General features: G+C 44.6%; 1 protein-coding gene across 11 annotated transcripts in view; it reads right to left on the bottom strand.

Moving 5' to 3' along the window:
- Positions 1-16,486, bottom strand: part of LOC147102099 (general transcription factor II-I-like) — a 209,191-nt gene that overhangs the window by 65,819 nt on the left and 126,886 nt on the right. For all 11 annotated transcript variants that reach the window (XM_085964295.1, XM_085964294.1, XM_085964296.1 and 8 more), the window contains 3 exons: positions 12,659-12,757; positions 11,717-11,782; positions 9,457-9,640 (listed from right to left, as the gene is read on the bottom strand). In XM_085964295.1, the coding sequence (XP_085820421.1) occupies positions 9,457-9,640; positions 11,717-11,782; positions 12,659-12,757 (349 nt within the window). The remainder of the gene's footprint in view (positions 1-9,456; positions 9,641-11,716; positions 11,783-12,658; positions 12,758-16,486) is intronic.

Below are 16,486 nucleotides of genomic sequence, written 5' to 3' on the forward strand. Positions count from 1 at the left end.
TTGCCAGGGTAAGCGATATCGCGAGGCAGCTGGAGAAGAACTTGGAAGGGGAGGGGGTAAATCCAGTTGTTGTGGACATGTCGGAACAAACGACATAGGTAGGAACAGGGAGGAGGTCCTGCTGAAGGAGCATCAGGAGTTAGAAGCTAAATTAAAAAGCAGGACCGAGAGTAATAATCTCTGGCTTATTGCCTGAGCAACATGCAAATTGGTATAGAAGCAGTCAGATCAGGAGAATTAACACGTGGCTAAAGGGCTGGTGTGGGAAAAAGGGGTTTCTTTTTCATGGGACACTGGCACCAGTCCTGGGACAGGAAGGAGCTCTACCGATGGGATGGGCTCCACCTGAACCAGGATGGGACCTGTGTCCTAGCGGAAAGGATAAAAAGGAAAGTGGCAAAAGCTTTAAACTACAGTAAACTCTTTCGTATCCTGCGCCTATGGGACGGGGATGCTGCTGGTTGATGAAAAATTCCGGATAATGGAGAGATAGGCAATTTTTAAACAAAAAAAATAAAAACCACGACTAACTTGGCCACCGCGGGAAACTCGGAAAAACGAAAAATGGATGGATTCGGCAAGATTACCCGTTATCTATTTTGCCGGTTATTAAAGAATTCCAGATGATTAAGTGCCCTTTAAACAAAAGTTTACTGTGGGGGGGGGGGGGGGGGGATTTACAAGAAATGAAACTAGCCTAAAGATAATCAAAACAGGAAAGGAGAGCATAAGAAAGAGTAAAGTAAGGGAGGACATTGATGGCCAGGGAATAAGTAGAGTAACAGAACAGGAGAGTAAAAAGATGGTTAAAAATAAATTGAAAGGAACTGCTATTAAAAATGAGTTAAACTGTCTGTGCAGCAATGCACAGTGTCCGTAATAAAACAGGAGAGCTGGAGGAAATCCGCATTGCGAGGAACCAGACATAGTAGGGATTACTGAGACATGGCTACAGAAAACTCAGGACTGGGAATTAAACATTGCAGGATATAACATAATTAGAAAGGATAGAGGGGGGAAAAGGGGAGGGGGAGTAGCTGTACTTATTAGTGATAACATAATGGCAGTAGAAAAAACTGACGCAGCTATCAGCAAGACAGAAATAGAATCCATGTGGATAGAGATAAAAGATAATAAAGGATCAATCACACCAATAGGAGTAGTCTATAGACCACCGAATAGTGGAAGGGAGGTGGAGGAAGAAATATGAAAACAAAGTAGAGAAATGAGAAAAAACAGAATAATCATCATGGGAGGATTTCAACTAGAGTTATAGCGTCATAATGGCACAGAAGGAGGCCATTTGGCCCATCGAGTCCATGACGGCTTTCTGTGGAGCGATCCAGTCAGTCCCATTCCCCCGCTCTATCCCCGTAGCCCTGCAAGTTTATTTCCCTCAAGTGCCTATCCAGTCTCCCCTTTAAAACATTGAGGGGGGGAAATTCAGTATTGTCCCGTTTGGGATGCAATTATCGGCCGGGCGCAAAGTTTAGCGCCTGGTGCTAATTATCACCTCCGACTGCAAACTTGACTTCTTTCGCCCCTGGAGGTGATTGGAGCGCTAAATCAGGCGCTAACGCCGAGGAGCAAGGCGCTACCTCAGAGCGCTGGCGAAGCTCATGTGATGTCAGTCAGCAATGGAACACAGACACACTGGCGTCGGCCAGTTCTTAAAGGGGAGGGTCGATCTTGCTCTCCATCCACACCCTGCTCATTGCAGCCTTGAATCTCGGCCTGGAGAGACCTGTACATCAAATCTGCTGGAAAGAACAATGGAGACCCCCAGGAAAAGAGCTCAGAGTGCAGCCCCCATAGTCTCTTCTAAATCGATGCAAGGTCAAATCAAAATGAACCTGCAAAGTGCTGCTCAGTACCCAAAACTCCTTCACGCAGCATTGAATCTCTCCAGAAGTCAGTCTGTCTCTCTCTCTCTCTCTCTCTCTCTGTGAATGCGTGGTGCAAAAATGTCACCTACAAAAAAAGGCAGGAAGCGGTCGCCTTTAAATGGCGCTCCCCCAGTCCCTTCCTGACTGCAAAACGTTCCCCTCAACTTGTCGTTGCTAGCGACAGGTGGAAAGGCAAGGGGCGCCACTCAATATCCGGTCCGGGGTGCTACAAACTCGACTGACGTCATGATCTGCGGGCGCAGGAGGTCGTGGCGGTAGTGTTTAGCACCACCGCAAAATGTCTGGTCAATTTCGCGAGCGACGCAAACATCGCTGCACCCCGGCGCTAGTTGCTTTGCACCCCATTAGCACCCTCTTTGAGCGCTAACGGGGAGGCACAAAGCAACCAAATTCTTCCCACAGTATCTCCACTTCCATCGGCAGCGAGTTCCAGGTCCTCACCACTCGCTGCATAAAAAAGTTTTTCCTCACATCCCCCTGTATCTCATGCCCAAAACCTTAAATCTGTGTCCCCTTGTACCATCAACTAGTGTGAATAGCCTTTCCCAGTCTAGCCTATCCAAACCAGTCATAATCTTGTACACCTCTATCAAATCACCCCTCAACCTCCTTTGCTCTAATGAAAACAAATCCAGCTTCTCCAACCTGTCCTTGTAGCTAAGATCCCCCATCCCTGGAACCATTCTGGTAAATCTCCTCTGCACCCTCTCAAGAGCCTTCACATCCTTCCTAAAGTGTGGTGACCAGAGCTGGACGCAATACTCCATTTGTGACCTAACCAGCGCTTTATAAAGGCTCAGCATAACTTCTCTACTGTTGTACTCAATACCTCTATTTATGAAGCCCAAGATCCCATATGCTTTGCTAATCACACTCTCTATGTCCTGCCACTTTCAGGGACCTATACACATTAACTCCCAGGTCCCTCTATCCCTACACACTCTTTAAAACTACGCCATTAAGTGTATATTGTCTCTCCCTGTTCCTTCTGCCAAAATGCATCACCTCACACATCTCGGAATTTCATCTGCCACTTGTCTGCCCATTATGCTAGCCTTTCTATGTCTTGCTGCAGTCGATTGCTATCATCCTCACAGTTTGCCACACCCCAAAGTTTGGAGTCATCGGCAAATTTAGAAATTCTACTCTGTATTCCAATATCCAGGGCATTCACAAAAAGCAGTGGACCCAGCACTGACCCTTGGGGAACACCACTGTCTACCATCCTCTAGTCTGAAAATCTGCCATTTACCACAACTCGCTGTTTTCTATCCTTAAGCCAATTCCTTATCGAAGCTGCCACTGACCCACCTATTCCATGAGCCTCAATTTTGTTAACCAGCCTTCTAGTGGTACTTTGTCAAACGCCTTCCTAAAATTCATGTAGACAACGTCCACTGCATTCCCTTCATCGATCCCCCGTTACTTCGTCAAAAAATTCAATTAGTCAAACACGATCTGCCTTTTACAAATCCGTGTTGGCTCTCCTGAATTAGCTTAAACCTCTCCAAGTGCCCGTTAATTTTTTCCTTGATTATTGTTTCTAAAACTTTACCCACCACTGATGTTAAACTGACCAGCCTGTAGTTACTAGGATTGCCCTTACACCCTTTCTTGAACAATGGTATCACATTTGCCACTTTCCAATCCAAAGGCACCTCCCCCTCATCTAGGGAAGATTGGAAAATTATGGCAAGTGCTTCCGCTATCTCCTCTCCCAATTCCCTTAGCAACGTGGGATGCAAGCCATCTGGACCAGGCGACTTATCCACTCTAAGCATACCCAGCCTTTCTAGTACATCCTGTCTATCAATTTTCACCCCTTCCATTGCTTCTACCTTTTCCACTTCTACCGATATTTTGTCAGCATCTACTATCCCGATATTAATTGGGCAGAAGAGGTAGGTAAAAGGGATAAGGGAATGGAGTTCCTACAATATGTACAGGACTCCTTTCTAACATAGAAACATAGAAGATAGGAGCAGGAGTAGGCCATTCAGCCCCTCGAGCCTGCTCTGCCATTCAATGAGATCATGGCTGATCATCCAAGTTCAGTACCCGGTCCCTGCTTTCTCCCCATACACCTTGATCCCTTTAGCCTTAAGAAATATATCCAACTCCTTCTTGAATATATTTAATGAATTGGCCTCTACTGCCTTCTGTGGTAGAGAATTCCACAGGTTCACCACTCTCTGGGTGAAGAAATTCCTCCTCATTTCTGTCCTAAAAGGCCTATCCCTTATCCTTAGACTGTGACCCCTGGTTCTGGATTCCCCGACCATCGGGAACATCCTCCCTGCATCTAGTCTGTCCAGTCCTGCCAGAATTTTATAAGTTTCAATGAGATCCCCTCTCATTCTTCTAAACTCCAGCGAGTACAAGCCCAATTGACCCAATCTCTCCTCATACGTCATTCCTTCCATCCCAGGTAACAGCCTGGTGAATCTTCGCTGAACTCCTTCCATATCAAGAATATCCTTCCTCAGATAAGGTGACCAAAACTGCACACAATACTCAAGATGTGGTCTCACCAAGGCCCTGTACAACTGCAGCAAGACATCCTTGTTCCTGTACTCAAACCCTCTCGCTATGAAGGCCAACATACCATTTGCCTTCTTAACCGCCTGCTGCACCTGCATGCTTACCTTCAGCGACTGGTGCACAAGGACACCCAGGTCTCGTTGCACTTCCCCTTCTCCCAATCTATTGCCATTCAGATAATAATCTGCCTTCCTGTTTCTAACACCAAAGTGGATAACCCAATATGTAAAAAGCCCAACATGGGAGGATTCGATATTGGATCTAGTGATGGGGAATGAACCAGAGCAGATAAGAGAGGTAAAAGTAGGAGAACAGCTAGGCAATAGTGGCCATAATATAATACGCTTTAAGATAATAATTGAGAAGGACATTAAGTATGAAGACAACCAGGGTGATAGATTGGAGAAAAGTTGATTTTGTGTGGCTGAGATAAGAACTTGGGAAAATAATATTGGCAAACAATGACATAGAACAGCAATGGGAAACATTTAAAATAGTGTTCAACAGAGTGCAGGAAAAATATATTCCGCTAAAAAAAAGCTAAACACTAATGGGACACCATGGATGAATAAAGCCATAAGGGAAAAATTGAGGGTAAGGAAAGAGGCATACATTAAGTACATGGACAGCAAGGGAGAGCATGATAAGAGAGAATACAAAGAGATTAGGAGAGAAGTCAAAAAAATAATTAGGAAGGAAAAAAGAGGAACTATTAAATTAAATTATCAAAGCACATAAGACAATATAGTAAAATATTTTGCAGACACAAAAAAAAGGTCGGGATGGGAATAGGGCCACTAAGGGATGGATAGGATAATACCACAGGCGGCGATAGAGAAAATGGCAAAAATATTAAATAATTACTTTGCTTCAGTATTTAACAGGGAGATAGAACAGGTGGACGTGACACTGGAAGGTGAGATTAGAAATGAAATAAATACATTTAATATAAAAAGGGGAGAAATATTAAATAAACTAATCAAACTCGGAGTAAAAAAACCCTGGTCCGGATGGATTGCATCCACGCATTTAAAAGAATCTAGGGAAGAGACAGAGGCATTACTACACATAATTAATAATTTGTTAAAAAAAAGGTGTAGTGCCAGAGAACTGTTGTATAGCTAACATAATACCTATATTTAAAAAGGGAGATAGAACATGTCCAGGGAACTATAGACCAGTCAGCTTAACATCGGTGGTAGGAAAAATAATGGAATCCCTACTAAAGGAGAAAATAGAAGAACCTCTAGAAGCCAAAAATATAATAATGAATAGTTAACATGGATTTCAAAAGGGAAAGTCTTGCTTGAATTCTTCATTGAATTTTTAGAAGAGGTAACAGAGAGAGTAGACAAGGGTAATGCAGTAGATGTAATTTATCTAGATTTTCAAAAGGCCTTCGATAAGGTACCATATAATAGACTAATGAATAAGGTCAGAGAATGCGGAGTCAGGGGACAAATAGCAGAAATTGATAGCTAGCTGGCTTCAAGACAGAAAGCAGAGAGCAAGGGTAGCTATTCAGAATGGCAGAAGGTGGGAAGTGGTGTCCAACAAGGATTGGTGCTGGGACTATTGCTGTTCACAATTTATATTAACGATTTAGACTTTGGAATCAAAAAGCACAATTTTAAAATTTGCAGATGACACCAAATTTTGGGGGGTGGGGGGGGGGGGAAGAAACAGTCAATACTGAGGAGGACTGCAACAAATTACAGGAGGACATTAATAAACTTGCAGAATTGGCATATAATTGGCAAATGAATTTCAACACAGATAAATGTGAGGTATTACATTTTGGTAGGAAGAACAGGGGGGTCACTTATTACTTGGAGGGTGCGAGTCTGGGTCGGGTAGAGGAGCAAAGGGACCTCGGAGTACAAATAGACAAATCGCTAAAAGTAGCGACACAGGTTAACAAGGCCATTAAAAAAAAGCAAACCAATCACTAGAGTTTATTTCTAGAGGATAGAATTAAATGTTATGCTAAACTTGTATCGAACCTTGGTTAGACCACACTTGGAGTACTGCGTACAATTCTGGTCATATTATAAAAAGGATATAGATGCACTGGAGAGGGTGCAGAGCAGATTTACAAGGATGATACCAGAAATGCGCGGGTATAGCTATCAGGAAAAGGATGAACAGGCTGGGTCTCTTTTCGCTTGAAAAAAGGCGGCTGAGGGGTGACCTAATAAAGGTCTTTAAAATTATGAAAGGTTTTGGTAGAAACAGTGTGTTTCCAGTTGTGGGGAAGAGCATAACTAGAGGCCATCAATATAAGATAGTCACCAAGAAATGAAATAAGGAATTCAGAAGGAACTTCTTTACCCAGAGGGTGGTAAGAATGTGGAACTCACTGCCACAGGGAGTAGTTGAGGCAAATAGTATGGGGAGGCTAGATAAGCATATGAGGGAGAAAGAAATAGGTTATGCTGATAGAGTTAGAGAAGGGGAAGAGGCTCGAGTGGAGCTTAAACATTGGCATGGACTAGTTGGGCCAAATGGCCTGCTTCTGTGCCGTATATCCTATGTAGTCCTACTCGTGCAGTACCTATATTCTTAAAATGGCCTGAATTCAATATCGTTACAGTCCACTACTTGGACTCCAGCAACACACTCCTGGTGTAGAATTCTATCCACCAATGAACCACCAGTGCATTCGGCCCACTAATTTCAAACAGACAAACCTAGCAGCAGAGCAATGGCACTCATCGACTCTTGGTGCACAAAACAGAGAGGAAAGTAGCGGTCCGCACAATGACTTGGAGTGAGAGAACAGCGAGCATGAAACTGTGCACTGGCCAGGAGTCAGAAACGGTAGAGAAGACAACAAGCAGTCGGAGTGCCAATAGGGCGTTAAAGGTGAAAGCAGGAGATTATTACAAAATAGAAGCTAAACTAGGTTTAAGAATGGCGTGTACCTGCAGTAAATGCAGATAGCCTGATAAGAGCAGAAAACTGGCACTGGAAAATCCAGGATAATGAAACTAAGTCAAAATTACATTGATTCTCTATACTGATGTACAATGTAATGCAACTGAACTTTAGGAACCAGGATCTTGCCAATATGTCAACATTATCAGATCTTCAATAGATCAAAATTCAAGATACAAAGATGCTACTGCATGAAAATCATTTTTACATTAAAAAAAACCCCAAAGATGGATGAAAGACAGAAGGATTTTTGATACATGATAGAAAGAGAAAAAAAGGCAAGGACATGCATTTATATAGCATCGTTCACAATCTTGTGTTGTCCCAAAGCACTTTACAGCCAATGAAGTCGTTTTGAAGTGTAGTCACTGCTGTAATGTAGGTAAACGCGGCAGCATATTTGCGCAAAGCAAGACTCCACAAACAGCAATGAGATACATGACCACATATAGGCCTAGAAATTCAGTTGGGCGCTGCAAGCTTTGCGCCCAGTTGGCGCCTAAAGAGGGTTTCTGCGCCAGTATAAGAGGTTGCGCTGATATTCAGCGCTGCGGTAATGGCGGCGGTAGCCGGTAGCGCTGCGCCGACACCGATGACGTCATCAGTGTGCGCAGTGCCCCGGTACCGCCCCGCTTCCGGCCCAAACCCCATATTTAGTTGCGGCCGCCTCTTCTGCAGCGGCCGCAAACAACGTTCGTGAAACGGGGCCGTACTGCTGCGCTACTGGGGCGCTTTAAGGTGGAGGTGCGGCCGGCCGCTTTTTCGGCGGCCGCCTGCCCGCACCTCCCTCCCCGGCCTCCTCCACCACCCCCCCCGCGGCATTGGTGGCTGATTCCCGTGAGTCCGGCACTTCTCCGTGGTGCCGGGCTCATTTGCTGGCAGAATCCAGCGGCGATCTCGCGGCTGCAGGCAGCTCTTCCTTAAGAGAAGGAGGAGGCCTGCAGTACCCCAGCCTGCCGCACCGCATCGGGTGGCGCAGCGGCAGCTGGAGCGCTGAAATTCACTTTCAGCGCCCCAAGCGGAGGCGGGCACACCCTGGAACAGCGCCCGGTTCCGAATTGGGGCGCTAAAAGTGAATTTCTGGCGGTCGCAACGGGCTCCCCGCGCAGCGCTAACTTTTGGGCGTTAGCCTGCTGGCGGGCCTTAACTGAATTTCTAGGCCCATCTGTTTTAGTGGTTGAGGGATAAATACTGGCTAGGACACAGAGAACTCACATGCTCACCTTCAAATAGTCCCATGGGATCTTTTAATTCCACCCAGAGGGCAGTCGGGGCCACAGTTTAACTTCTCATCTGAAAGATGCACCTCAGACCATGCAGCACCCTCTCAGTACTGCACTGGGGGGTCAGCCTAGATTATGCACTCAAGTCTCTGGAGTGGGACTTGAACCCACAACCTTCTAACTCAGAAGCAAGAGCATCAGAACTGAGCCAAATGACACCCAATGAATGCTTTCCTCGAAAGAAAGAAAATGACCGTACACATTAGATGTTATTTCTCCTGCATTTCACATACTGGAGAGCAATCGAACAGTGGTAAGGAGGAGAAATCACTTTTGGTCAAGACAACCTTGTATCCAACATAGACGCATAAAATCTCACAGCTGAGTATCACAATATTTTCGGTTGACCAGAGCACTGTCTTATTTCAAATCACAAAAGACTTTAATAAATGTTGTTCTGGGGATTTTATAGCTTGACATCATTGAAAATTGGAGGTCACTGATGGGACCTTTAACTCTGATTAATGGTGACACTGGCTGCAAGAAGTGGGAAAGTGTTTCTTTCATCATCTACATACCTTGAGTAAAGTTACCAAAATTTTGAAAGTTACAAGCTAAGTACCAAGATTAATCTCTCTACATAGGTTAAAAAATTTACTGCTTTTCATTTGTAGATTTGGAGTTCATTATACTGTAGATAGATGTCACATGACAGATGTACGACTGTAAAACAAAACAGAGCTAGATCTAACATACCACACTTTGTGACCTGATTTAACTATCCAAAATTCCTGTACTAAAAGGACAAGACCATCTAAATGGATGATAAATTCTCAATAAATCCATACCTTTTTATAATAAATTTTATCCTGTCTTTTGCTAGTAGGATCCTCTCCAATCTTGGAATGCCATAGGTAGATGGCCGCCTGAATGGAATGCCTTCAGGTAAACCATCAACACAAAGATCTTCGGAGTTGGACTGGAAGAGTGGGTATGGGATCACAACTGGTCTGGCAGCACGGGTGGCTTCAGCTAAAGGTTTACATGATAATGTTAAACTTCTTGTGATACCTTCAATGACTTACAACAGCTTCACACAATACTCATTCTTCTAATTCCTTAGACTCTACTTTGCAACATACATGTTTAAATAAAGAACATACCGGTTTTGAATGCTGAACAGAAAGATTACCTAAATTATAGAATCTTAATTCTCTGTATGCTACTGGTGCGATGCCACTCTAGAGAACGCTCTGTTGGAGAGACCTCCTTTGATATATGTCTGTCACATCATGAGGCATCCTCACAGAACCCTCCCAATTATCAAGCTGTAGAGAAGAGCCTACTTTGTCCTGGAGTACCTAATACACCGCGTACAGATTTAATTAAGCAAATGCACTCCCAGCAAGTTCTATGATGATGCTGTGTAGAAACAGTATATGGAAGATGCTCTTTAGAACAACAAAGAAAATGTACAATTGTAGCACTCTCTCTTCCACAGTTTGCAATCCCACACATGCTGTAGGCTGATTAAATGGTATTAGAATAAAGGGGGGGTGGGGAAGAGGTTCTAAGGGGGCAGCCTACGCACTCACCATCTCCTTGGGGCAAGGAGGAGGTCTTGGAGACCTAGACATCCTCAGCAGTTAGAATCATAGAATCTTACAGCACAGAAGGAGACCATTCGGCCCATAGTGCAAGTGCCGGCTCTTTTAAAGAGCTATCCATAAGTCCCATTCTCCTTGCAAATATTTCCTTTAAGTATATAGCCAATTTCCTTTTGAAAGATACTATTGAATCTGCTTCCAGCATCCTTTAAGAAAAATTCTCATCTCCCCCTTTGTTCTTTTGCCAATTATCTTAAATCCGTGTCCTCCAGTTATCAATCCTCCTGCCAGTGGAAACCGTTTCTCCCTATCTACTCTATCAAAACCTTTCATAATTTTGAACACTTCTATTAAATCTTCCCATAGCTTTCTCTGTGCTAAAGCAAGCAGTGCACCCCTGGCACATTGGTCAGGTTGAGTGCAACTGCCAGGCAATGTTCCCTTTAAGCTGCGCAGCCCTCTGGAAGTCAAGCGCAGCCAGTTCACTGGCTTTTAAATGGAAAAACGTGCATGTGGAGAATTTTGAATGGGCCACGCAGCCCATTAGAGGGACCGCGCAGCCAAAAAAAATTAGAGGAAACATTGCTGCCAGATCCTGTTCGACCTTGAGCTGAGTTTCAATCTCCATATCCATCATCAAGACTGCAGTATTGCCCACCTCACGTCACCTCCAGATTAAATTTTTCAACTCCCTCCTAGTCGACCCGAATTCTCCATTAGCTTTGTACCTCTCATCCTCTTCCACCTGCGCCCACCCACCCACATCCCAATCTCACTTGCTGGTCATCCCCATCCTCGTGCGTACACTGGCTCCATGTTGCCTCATTCTCATCTACAAATCTATGGCCTCACCCCAACTTACCTCGATAATCTCCTCAAACTTTTGGGGCTTGGCCTATATATGGGGCTTTTCTAATCCACAAGATCTTTTGTTCATGGGGAGATGAAGCAGCTGATTTATAACATCCATATAGACAATAGCTTAGGTGCTCTCAGATTATCAGAGCAAACAGTAACTTTGAAAAGAACAGCTAATCCAATGAGAAATGCAGCTAAGCACTATTGATCGTTTCCATGACCAAAGTGTCCGATATGGAGTCCCTGCTCCCCCGTCCTACTTGTGCACAACGCACCCCCACCCCCCGTCACACACCAGTGTAAAAGATGCCGAGAATAAAGAATATCCATTTAATTTGCACCCTACAAAAATTGGCCAATTCAGTTCTCAAGATGCAGAATTTAAAAAAAAAATTAAATTCGTATAAACAGCAAGGAGCTTTCTAAAGGACATATTTGACACAGATTTAAGTGACTAAGTACATGATGTAAGCAGACACAATATATGTAGTTGCTGACCATCTCTTCGGTATTATACACCGAGCACTAGAGAGAGTAAGTGAACTAATCCATATATTTTTAGATAACTGAAATTTATTAAGGTCGCTTCATTAACAGTTCACAGTCTGCTTAACACTTTACAATATTTAAATAAAACAGTTACCATATTTGCTGTCAAAAAGTTCTTCCACTTGTTTTCTCAACTCAGTAATTCTGGCATTCCATTGCTCTGCATTTAAAAAAAATTCAAATTTATGGAAAAATTCAACAAAATGAAGTAGTACTGACTGCAGTGTTCAGCAACAGCAGTAATGGTCATATGTGTTGGCAAATCTATGGAGTACAATGATCACTACGAAAGGCAATGAATATAAATATATTGAAATCCTTAATCCTGAGTTTGCTGAGTGTTGTCCATTATGAGCAACAGCTGTACTGAAGTAGGGTTAGAATACATCTACAATGAACTATAGTTGACAAAAAGCACTTGTTCAAAAGTCCGATTCTAATGTGAATGCATATGATGGTAAAAACTAACTAATTACACAATGCAAAATAGCAGATTGTTGTAAAACCTAAAATTATACTGTGCAGCATATTGTTGAAGCCTTAAGGTCCAAATGCAATCTTTGCATGATTATTTCTTTCCTCATACTGGCACCATTGAATGTTCTGAACAGAAGTTGTTTATAAACTATCCCACGCAACACAAAATAAATTTTCCTTGGCAAGTTACTACCAACCACTGGAAAACCCAAACTGCCAAGACAGTGAAAAAATGTAAATAATGCACAACCTATATGGACTTTCTCGTCAGTAGCTATTGCACACTCAGTCTGCAAAAATCCACCCATCTTTAATATTTTTTTTTTTTTTTTTAGTGTACACGGCATATATTTTCTTTTAAGAGGGGGTGGGGAAAACCAAATCCACTGGCTATTTATTTACAGGTAACCCACTAAAATGTATAACTTAACTCTGCATTATTTAATGAGGTACGACCACGGGATAAATAGGGTCTAGCGGGTCTCTGGTGACTAGTCTCCTGTTTCTCTTGCAATTGAAACCAACTTTTTCAGATGTAGATGAGCTATCATTAACTCACCAAAGTTGAACTCCCTACTTTTCCGTTTCCCCATGGCCCCAGCATCTGCTGACACTACAGTATTCTTTGGTCGCTTATTTGGTGGGAAATATTCATCATCTGTAAACAGAAAATGTAGTTTTATGAATTTTGCTTTCTAAATCTATCCATGGAGTTCATTAAAAAGAGATCAGCAACTGCCCCTCATACATATCCAAATAGACCAATTTAATATAGAGCATCCTTTAGTTACTTGAAGGCATAATACTGCAATGTTGCCGATACATCCATGACAAATGATTCAGTGCTGGAATCCTATTGGTACTTATCCAAATGTAAAGTCATGATACTGCATCAGCACTTAAAAACCATAATCAAAACTTAAACGAGTCTATATAAATATTTCACTTTATGCAAATATACATGTGTGGTGGAGCAGCTGTTGTATTATACTTCAAGGGGAGGAGAGAAAAATGCCAGAAAAACAAGAGAGAGAGAAAGAGTGAAAAAGACAGAAAGAGAGCGAGCAATAGACAGAGAATGGACAATGGGGAAGAGAAACAAAATTGTATCTGCTTTGGTTCTAGACATTGCAGAAATTTCTTATTTTCTATATATGAACCAGCTTGAAGCAGGAATTTTTTCAAAGCAGTGTAGCTAAACATTTGGGAAAGAAATTGTACACTGGGATCTGTATTATCCAAGTAAGTACTGAATGAAAACTACTAGATCAGATACTGATTTGAGAACCACATAACGGGAACAGGAATTAGATTAAAAAAGCAGTGTATTGAAAGCAAACTTCTGCATCAACAAAAACAAGCCATTTCGTGCCCGTCACAGTTGGGGATTCTTCAACCATTTTTTCATGGAAATAACTGGACATGAGCCATGTTCATTTTGTTCTCCAGCAAAGGCTTGCCTAAAAACAAACATTCTAAGACATGCTGGGCTGAAAATTCAGTAGGGTTAGCGCCCATTTTGCGGCGCTAGAGGGCCTAGCGCCGCAATGATAGCCGTTTCTGAAATTCACTTCGGCGCTGCCATCGGCGTTAGCCGGTTGCGCTGCGCCGGCACCGATGACGTCATCGGTGTGCGCAGCGTCCCGGTTGCCGTGGCAACGCGCCCGAACGCCAAAATTCAGTTGCAGCCGCCTCGCCCGTGGCAGCCGCAACTAAGACTCTGGCAACCGAGTCTGACACAAGTTAGCGCCGGCGCATTAAGGTCGCGCGGCGGCCGGCCGCTTTCCCGCCGGCCGCCTGCCCGCACCTCCCTCCCCGGACTCCTCCACCCCCCCCCCGCGGAACAGATGCGTCTGGCCTGCAAGCCCGGCACTTGTCCAAGGTGCCGGGCTCATTTTTGAAAAAATCAAACGGCCAGCGATCGGGTGAAGGCAGCGCCTCCTTAACGGGAGGAGGAGGCCTGCACTTCCCCAGCCTGCCGCACCGCATCGGGTGCCGCAGCGCCGGATTAGCGCCGCAATGCGGCACTCAGCGCCCATTGGGAGGCACTCACGCCCGCCAGTAGCGCCGGCAGCCGTCTGGGCGCGGCGCTACTGAATTTTTGGCGCGCGCAAGGGAATTAGCGCCGGCGCTAAATTTCCGGCGCTAAAGCCCTGGCGCGGCGTCAACTCAATTTCTAGGCCGCTAAGTTTTAGATTGCTTGGCAGATAAATGGTAATTACAATCTGGATGGCAAGTCCTATCAGAGTCGCAAACAATGGACAACTCATTCTAGTTACAACAGAAAATGCTGGAAAAACTCAGCAGGCCAGGCATTCTAGTTATTCAGAGATACTTCGCATCTTCATGCTAGAAATCTTCTTTGATTTCTGTAGGGGCTGTAAGAGACTCTTAACGACACTGTGTGGGGCAAGCAACAGAAGGCTCCAAAAAGGAACAAACCAGTTTAGGAGTTTGGGCTTTTAAGTAACACATAGCCAGCATTAAACTATTACTGCAGAATTGGACGCAAATGTATATTATAGCACCAAACCGCCCCCATAGTGTGCAATTCTTTTTGGTCATACTTAATTCCAGTGTTGTCTTTTATCACATCTGGGTGTAATGCATGGTAATATAAATATATTTATTTATTTATTTACACACACTTACCATTATTCTTCCGTCAGTCCCCCAGATGCTAGGTGGTGTTGCTGCTCAGGTTCCCAACCATCCCAGAATGACTGCGTGTCTTGGAACTGGGGCAGCCCAAGAGATGAGATATATATTTAAATTTCCCACCCCAGTGCACCGCCCCCCCCGCCACATCACCGGCTGCTGTTCAAGCCTCAAGCTCAATGAAGTCACCCGACTACCACCAAGAAGAGCCGCGACCACGTGGTGCGCAGTAGGCGGGGGGGGGGGGGGGGATTAAGGGGAGACTGTGGAATGGGAATGAGGGGGAAACGGATGGAGAATTGGGATCTGGGGGAGAAAAGATGGAGCCTTGGGAATAGGGGCTCGGTGAGAGATGGGGAATTAGGGGATGGGAGGTCATGGGAGAAAGGGACTAGTGGTCAGGGGATTGGAGCTCAAACGGAGTGGGGGGGGGGGGGGGGGGGGTGGTGGGTGGGGGAGTGGAAATGGGGAGGGGTATGAGAACCAGCATTTCACGCAGAACCAGGAGCAGCAGCAGCAGCAGCAAGGTGGTAAGTGGGAGCGGCACAGAGAGGAGAAGCCAGTAAAGGGGTGAATGAAATCCAGAGATCCTACTGTGGGTAAATGGGGAAAGATTATTTCCACTGGTGGGCAAATGGGGAACAGAAAACAAGAATTCCCACTGGAACAAACAAGAGGGAAGGGAGGAGGAAAGTTCTTGGACTGAAGGCCATTCGATTGTGGGATACTTCACCACATGAGGCTATTGAGGTAGAGACCAAAATCTAATTTCAAAGGGACTGGGATAAATATCTGAAAAGGAGAACTATAAAAAGATTTTTTTTGGGGGGGGGGGGGGGGCAGGCAGGGGAAATGAGGTTACAGGAGAGAGTGCCAGCACTGGGGGTCAAATGGCCTCCTCCTGTTCTGTAATTTCTATAATTCAATGAAAATTCTCCTTTATTGAGTGATTTAGAAATGTTGCTACTGAGCTGTATTTAGGGCAATGTGCCTTGTGAAAAATGCCCCAAACACTGAGCCCCTTTGTGCGATCTCTCGGTTTGGTTCAGGTTGGTCTATGCCGCCCGGTTTTGATGTGTGAAGTCCAAGTACAGATCAGCTCTGACTGAGGCGCCCAGTTCAGAGTTGTCATTTTCAAACAGAACCGGAGTCCAACAAAATGGGGAGGGGGAATCAGGCTTGTTAAAAGTGGTATTGACTGTGGCGCCTGATCGCACATTGTACAGTGCAGGGGATTATGGCTACGGTTTGAGGGTGACTATCACCGGGTTATAGGATTAGTACTGGTTACAGGTATGATATCTGGGCATTACACCTATTACTACCAGTTACATGTAGACTATTAGTGAGTTATTGTATTACTGTTGGTTATGATTACTATGTATCAGTGCAATTTCAGTGAGTTACCATTAGTTACTGGTGGAATCAGTTCCTCCCACCTCTGGTTTCCCCACTGCGAACTGCTGCCCTGCCCTGCCCTGCCCTCGGCTCCCCCTCTGGCCCGCCCCTTTGCCTGCTCATGGGTGGCCTCCTGGTTCATGGAACTTGTCGCACAACAGCGGCTGGCGCAAAACCACAGGCAAAAATACTCAACTGCGGGGGACCCAACCTTTATAAAAGTAAATGTAGTAACATCTGTAGAAGTCATGTGATCAGGCACCATGTGGTCAGATGTCACATGATCAAACCTCCAGGAATGCCTCCATTCAGAGGCAACAACGCTAATTGC

Source organism: Somniosus microcephalus, chromosome 22 (assembly GCF_052327205.1).
Source record: "Somniosus microcephalus isolate GS21.2 chromosome 22, FLI_Smic_1.0, whole genome shotgun sequence".
Lineage (NCBI taxonomy): Eukaryota > Metazoa > Chordata > Chondrichthyes > Squaliformes > Somniosidae > Somniosus > Somniosus microcephalus.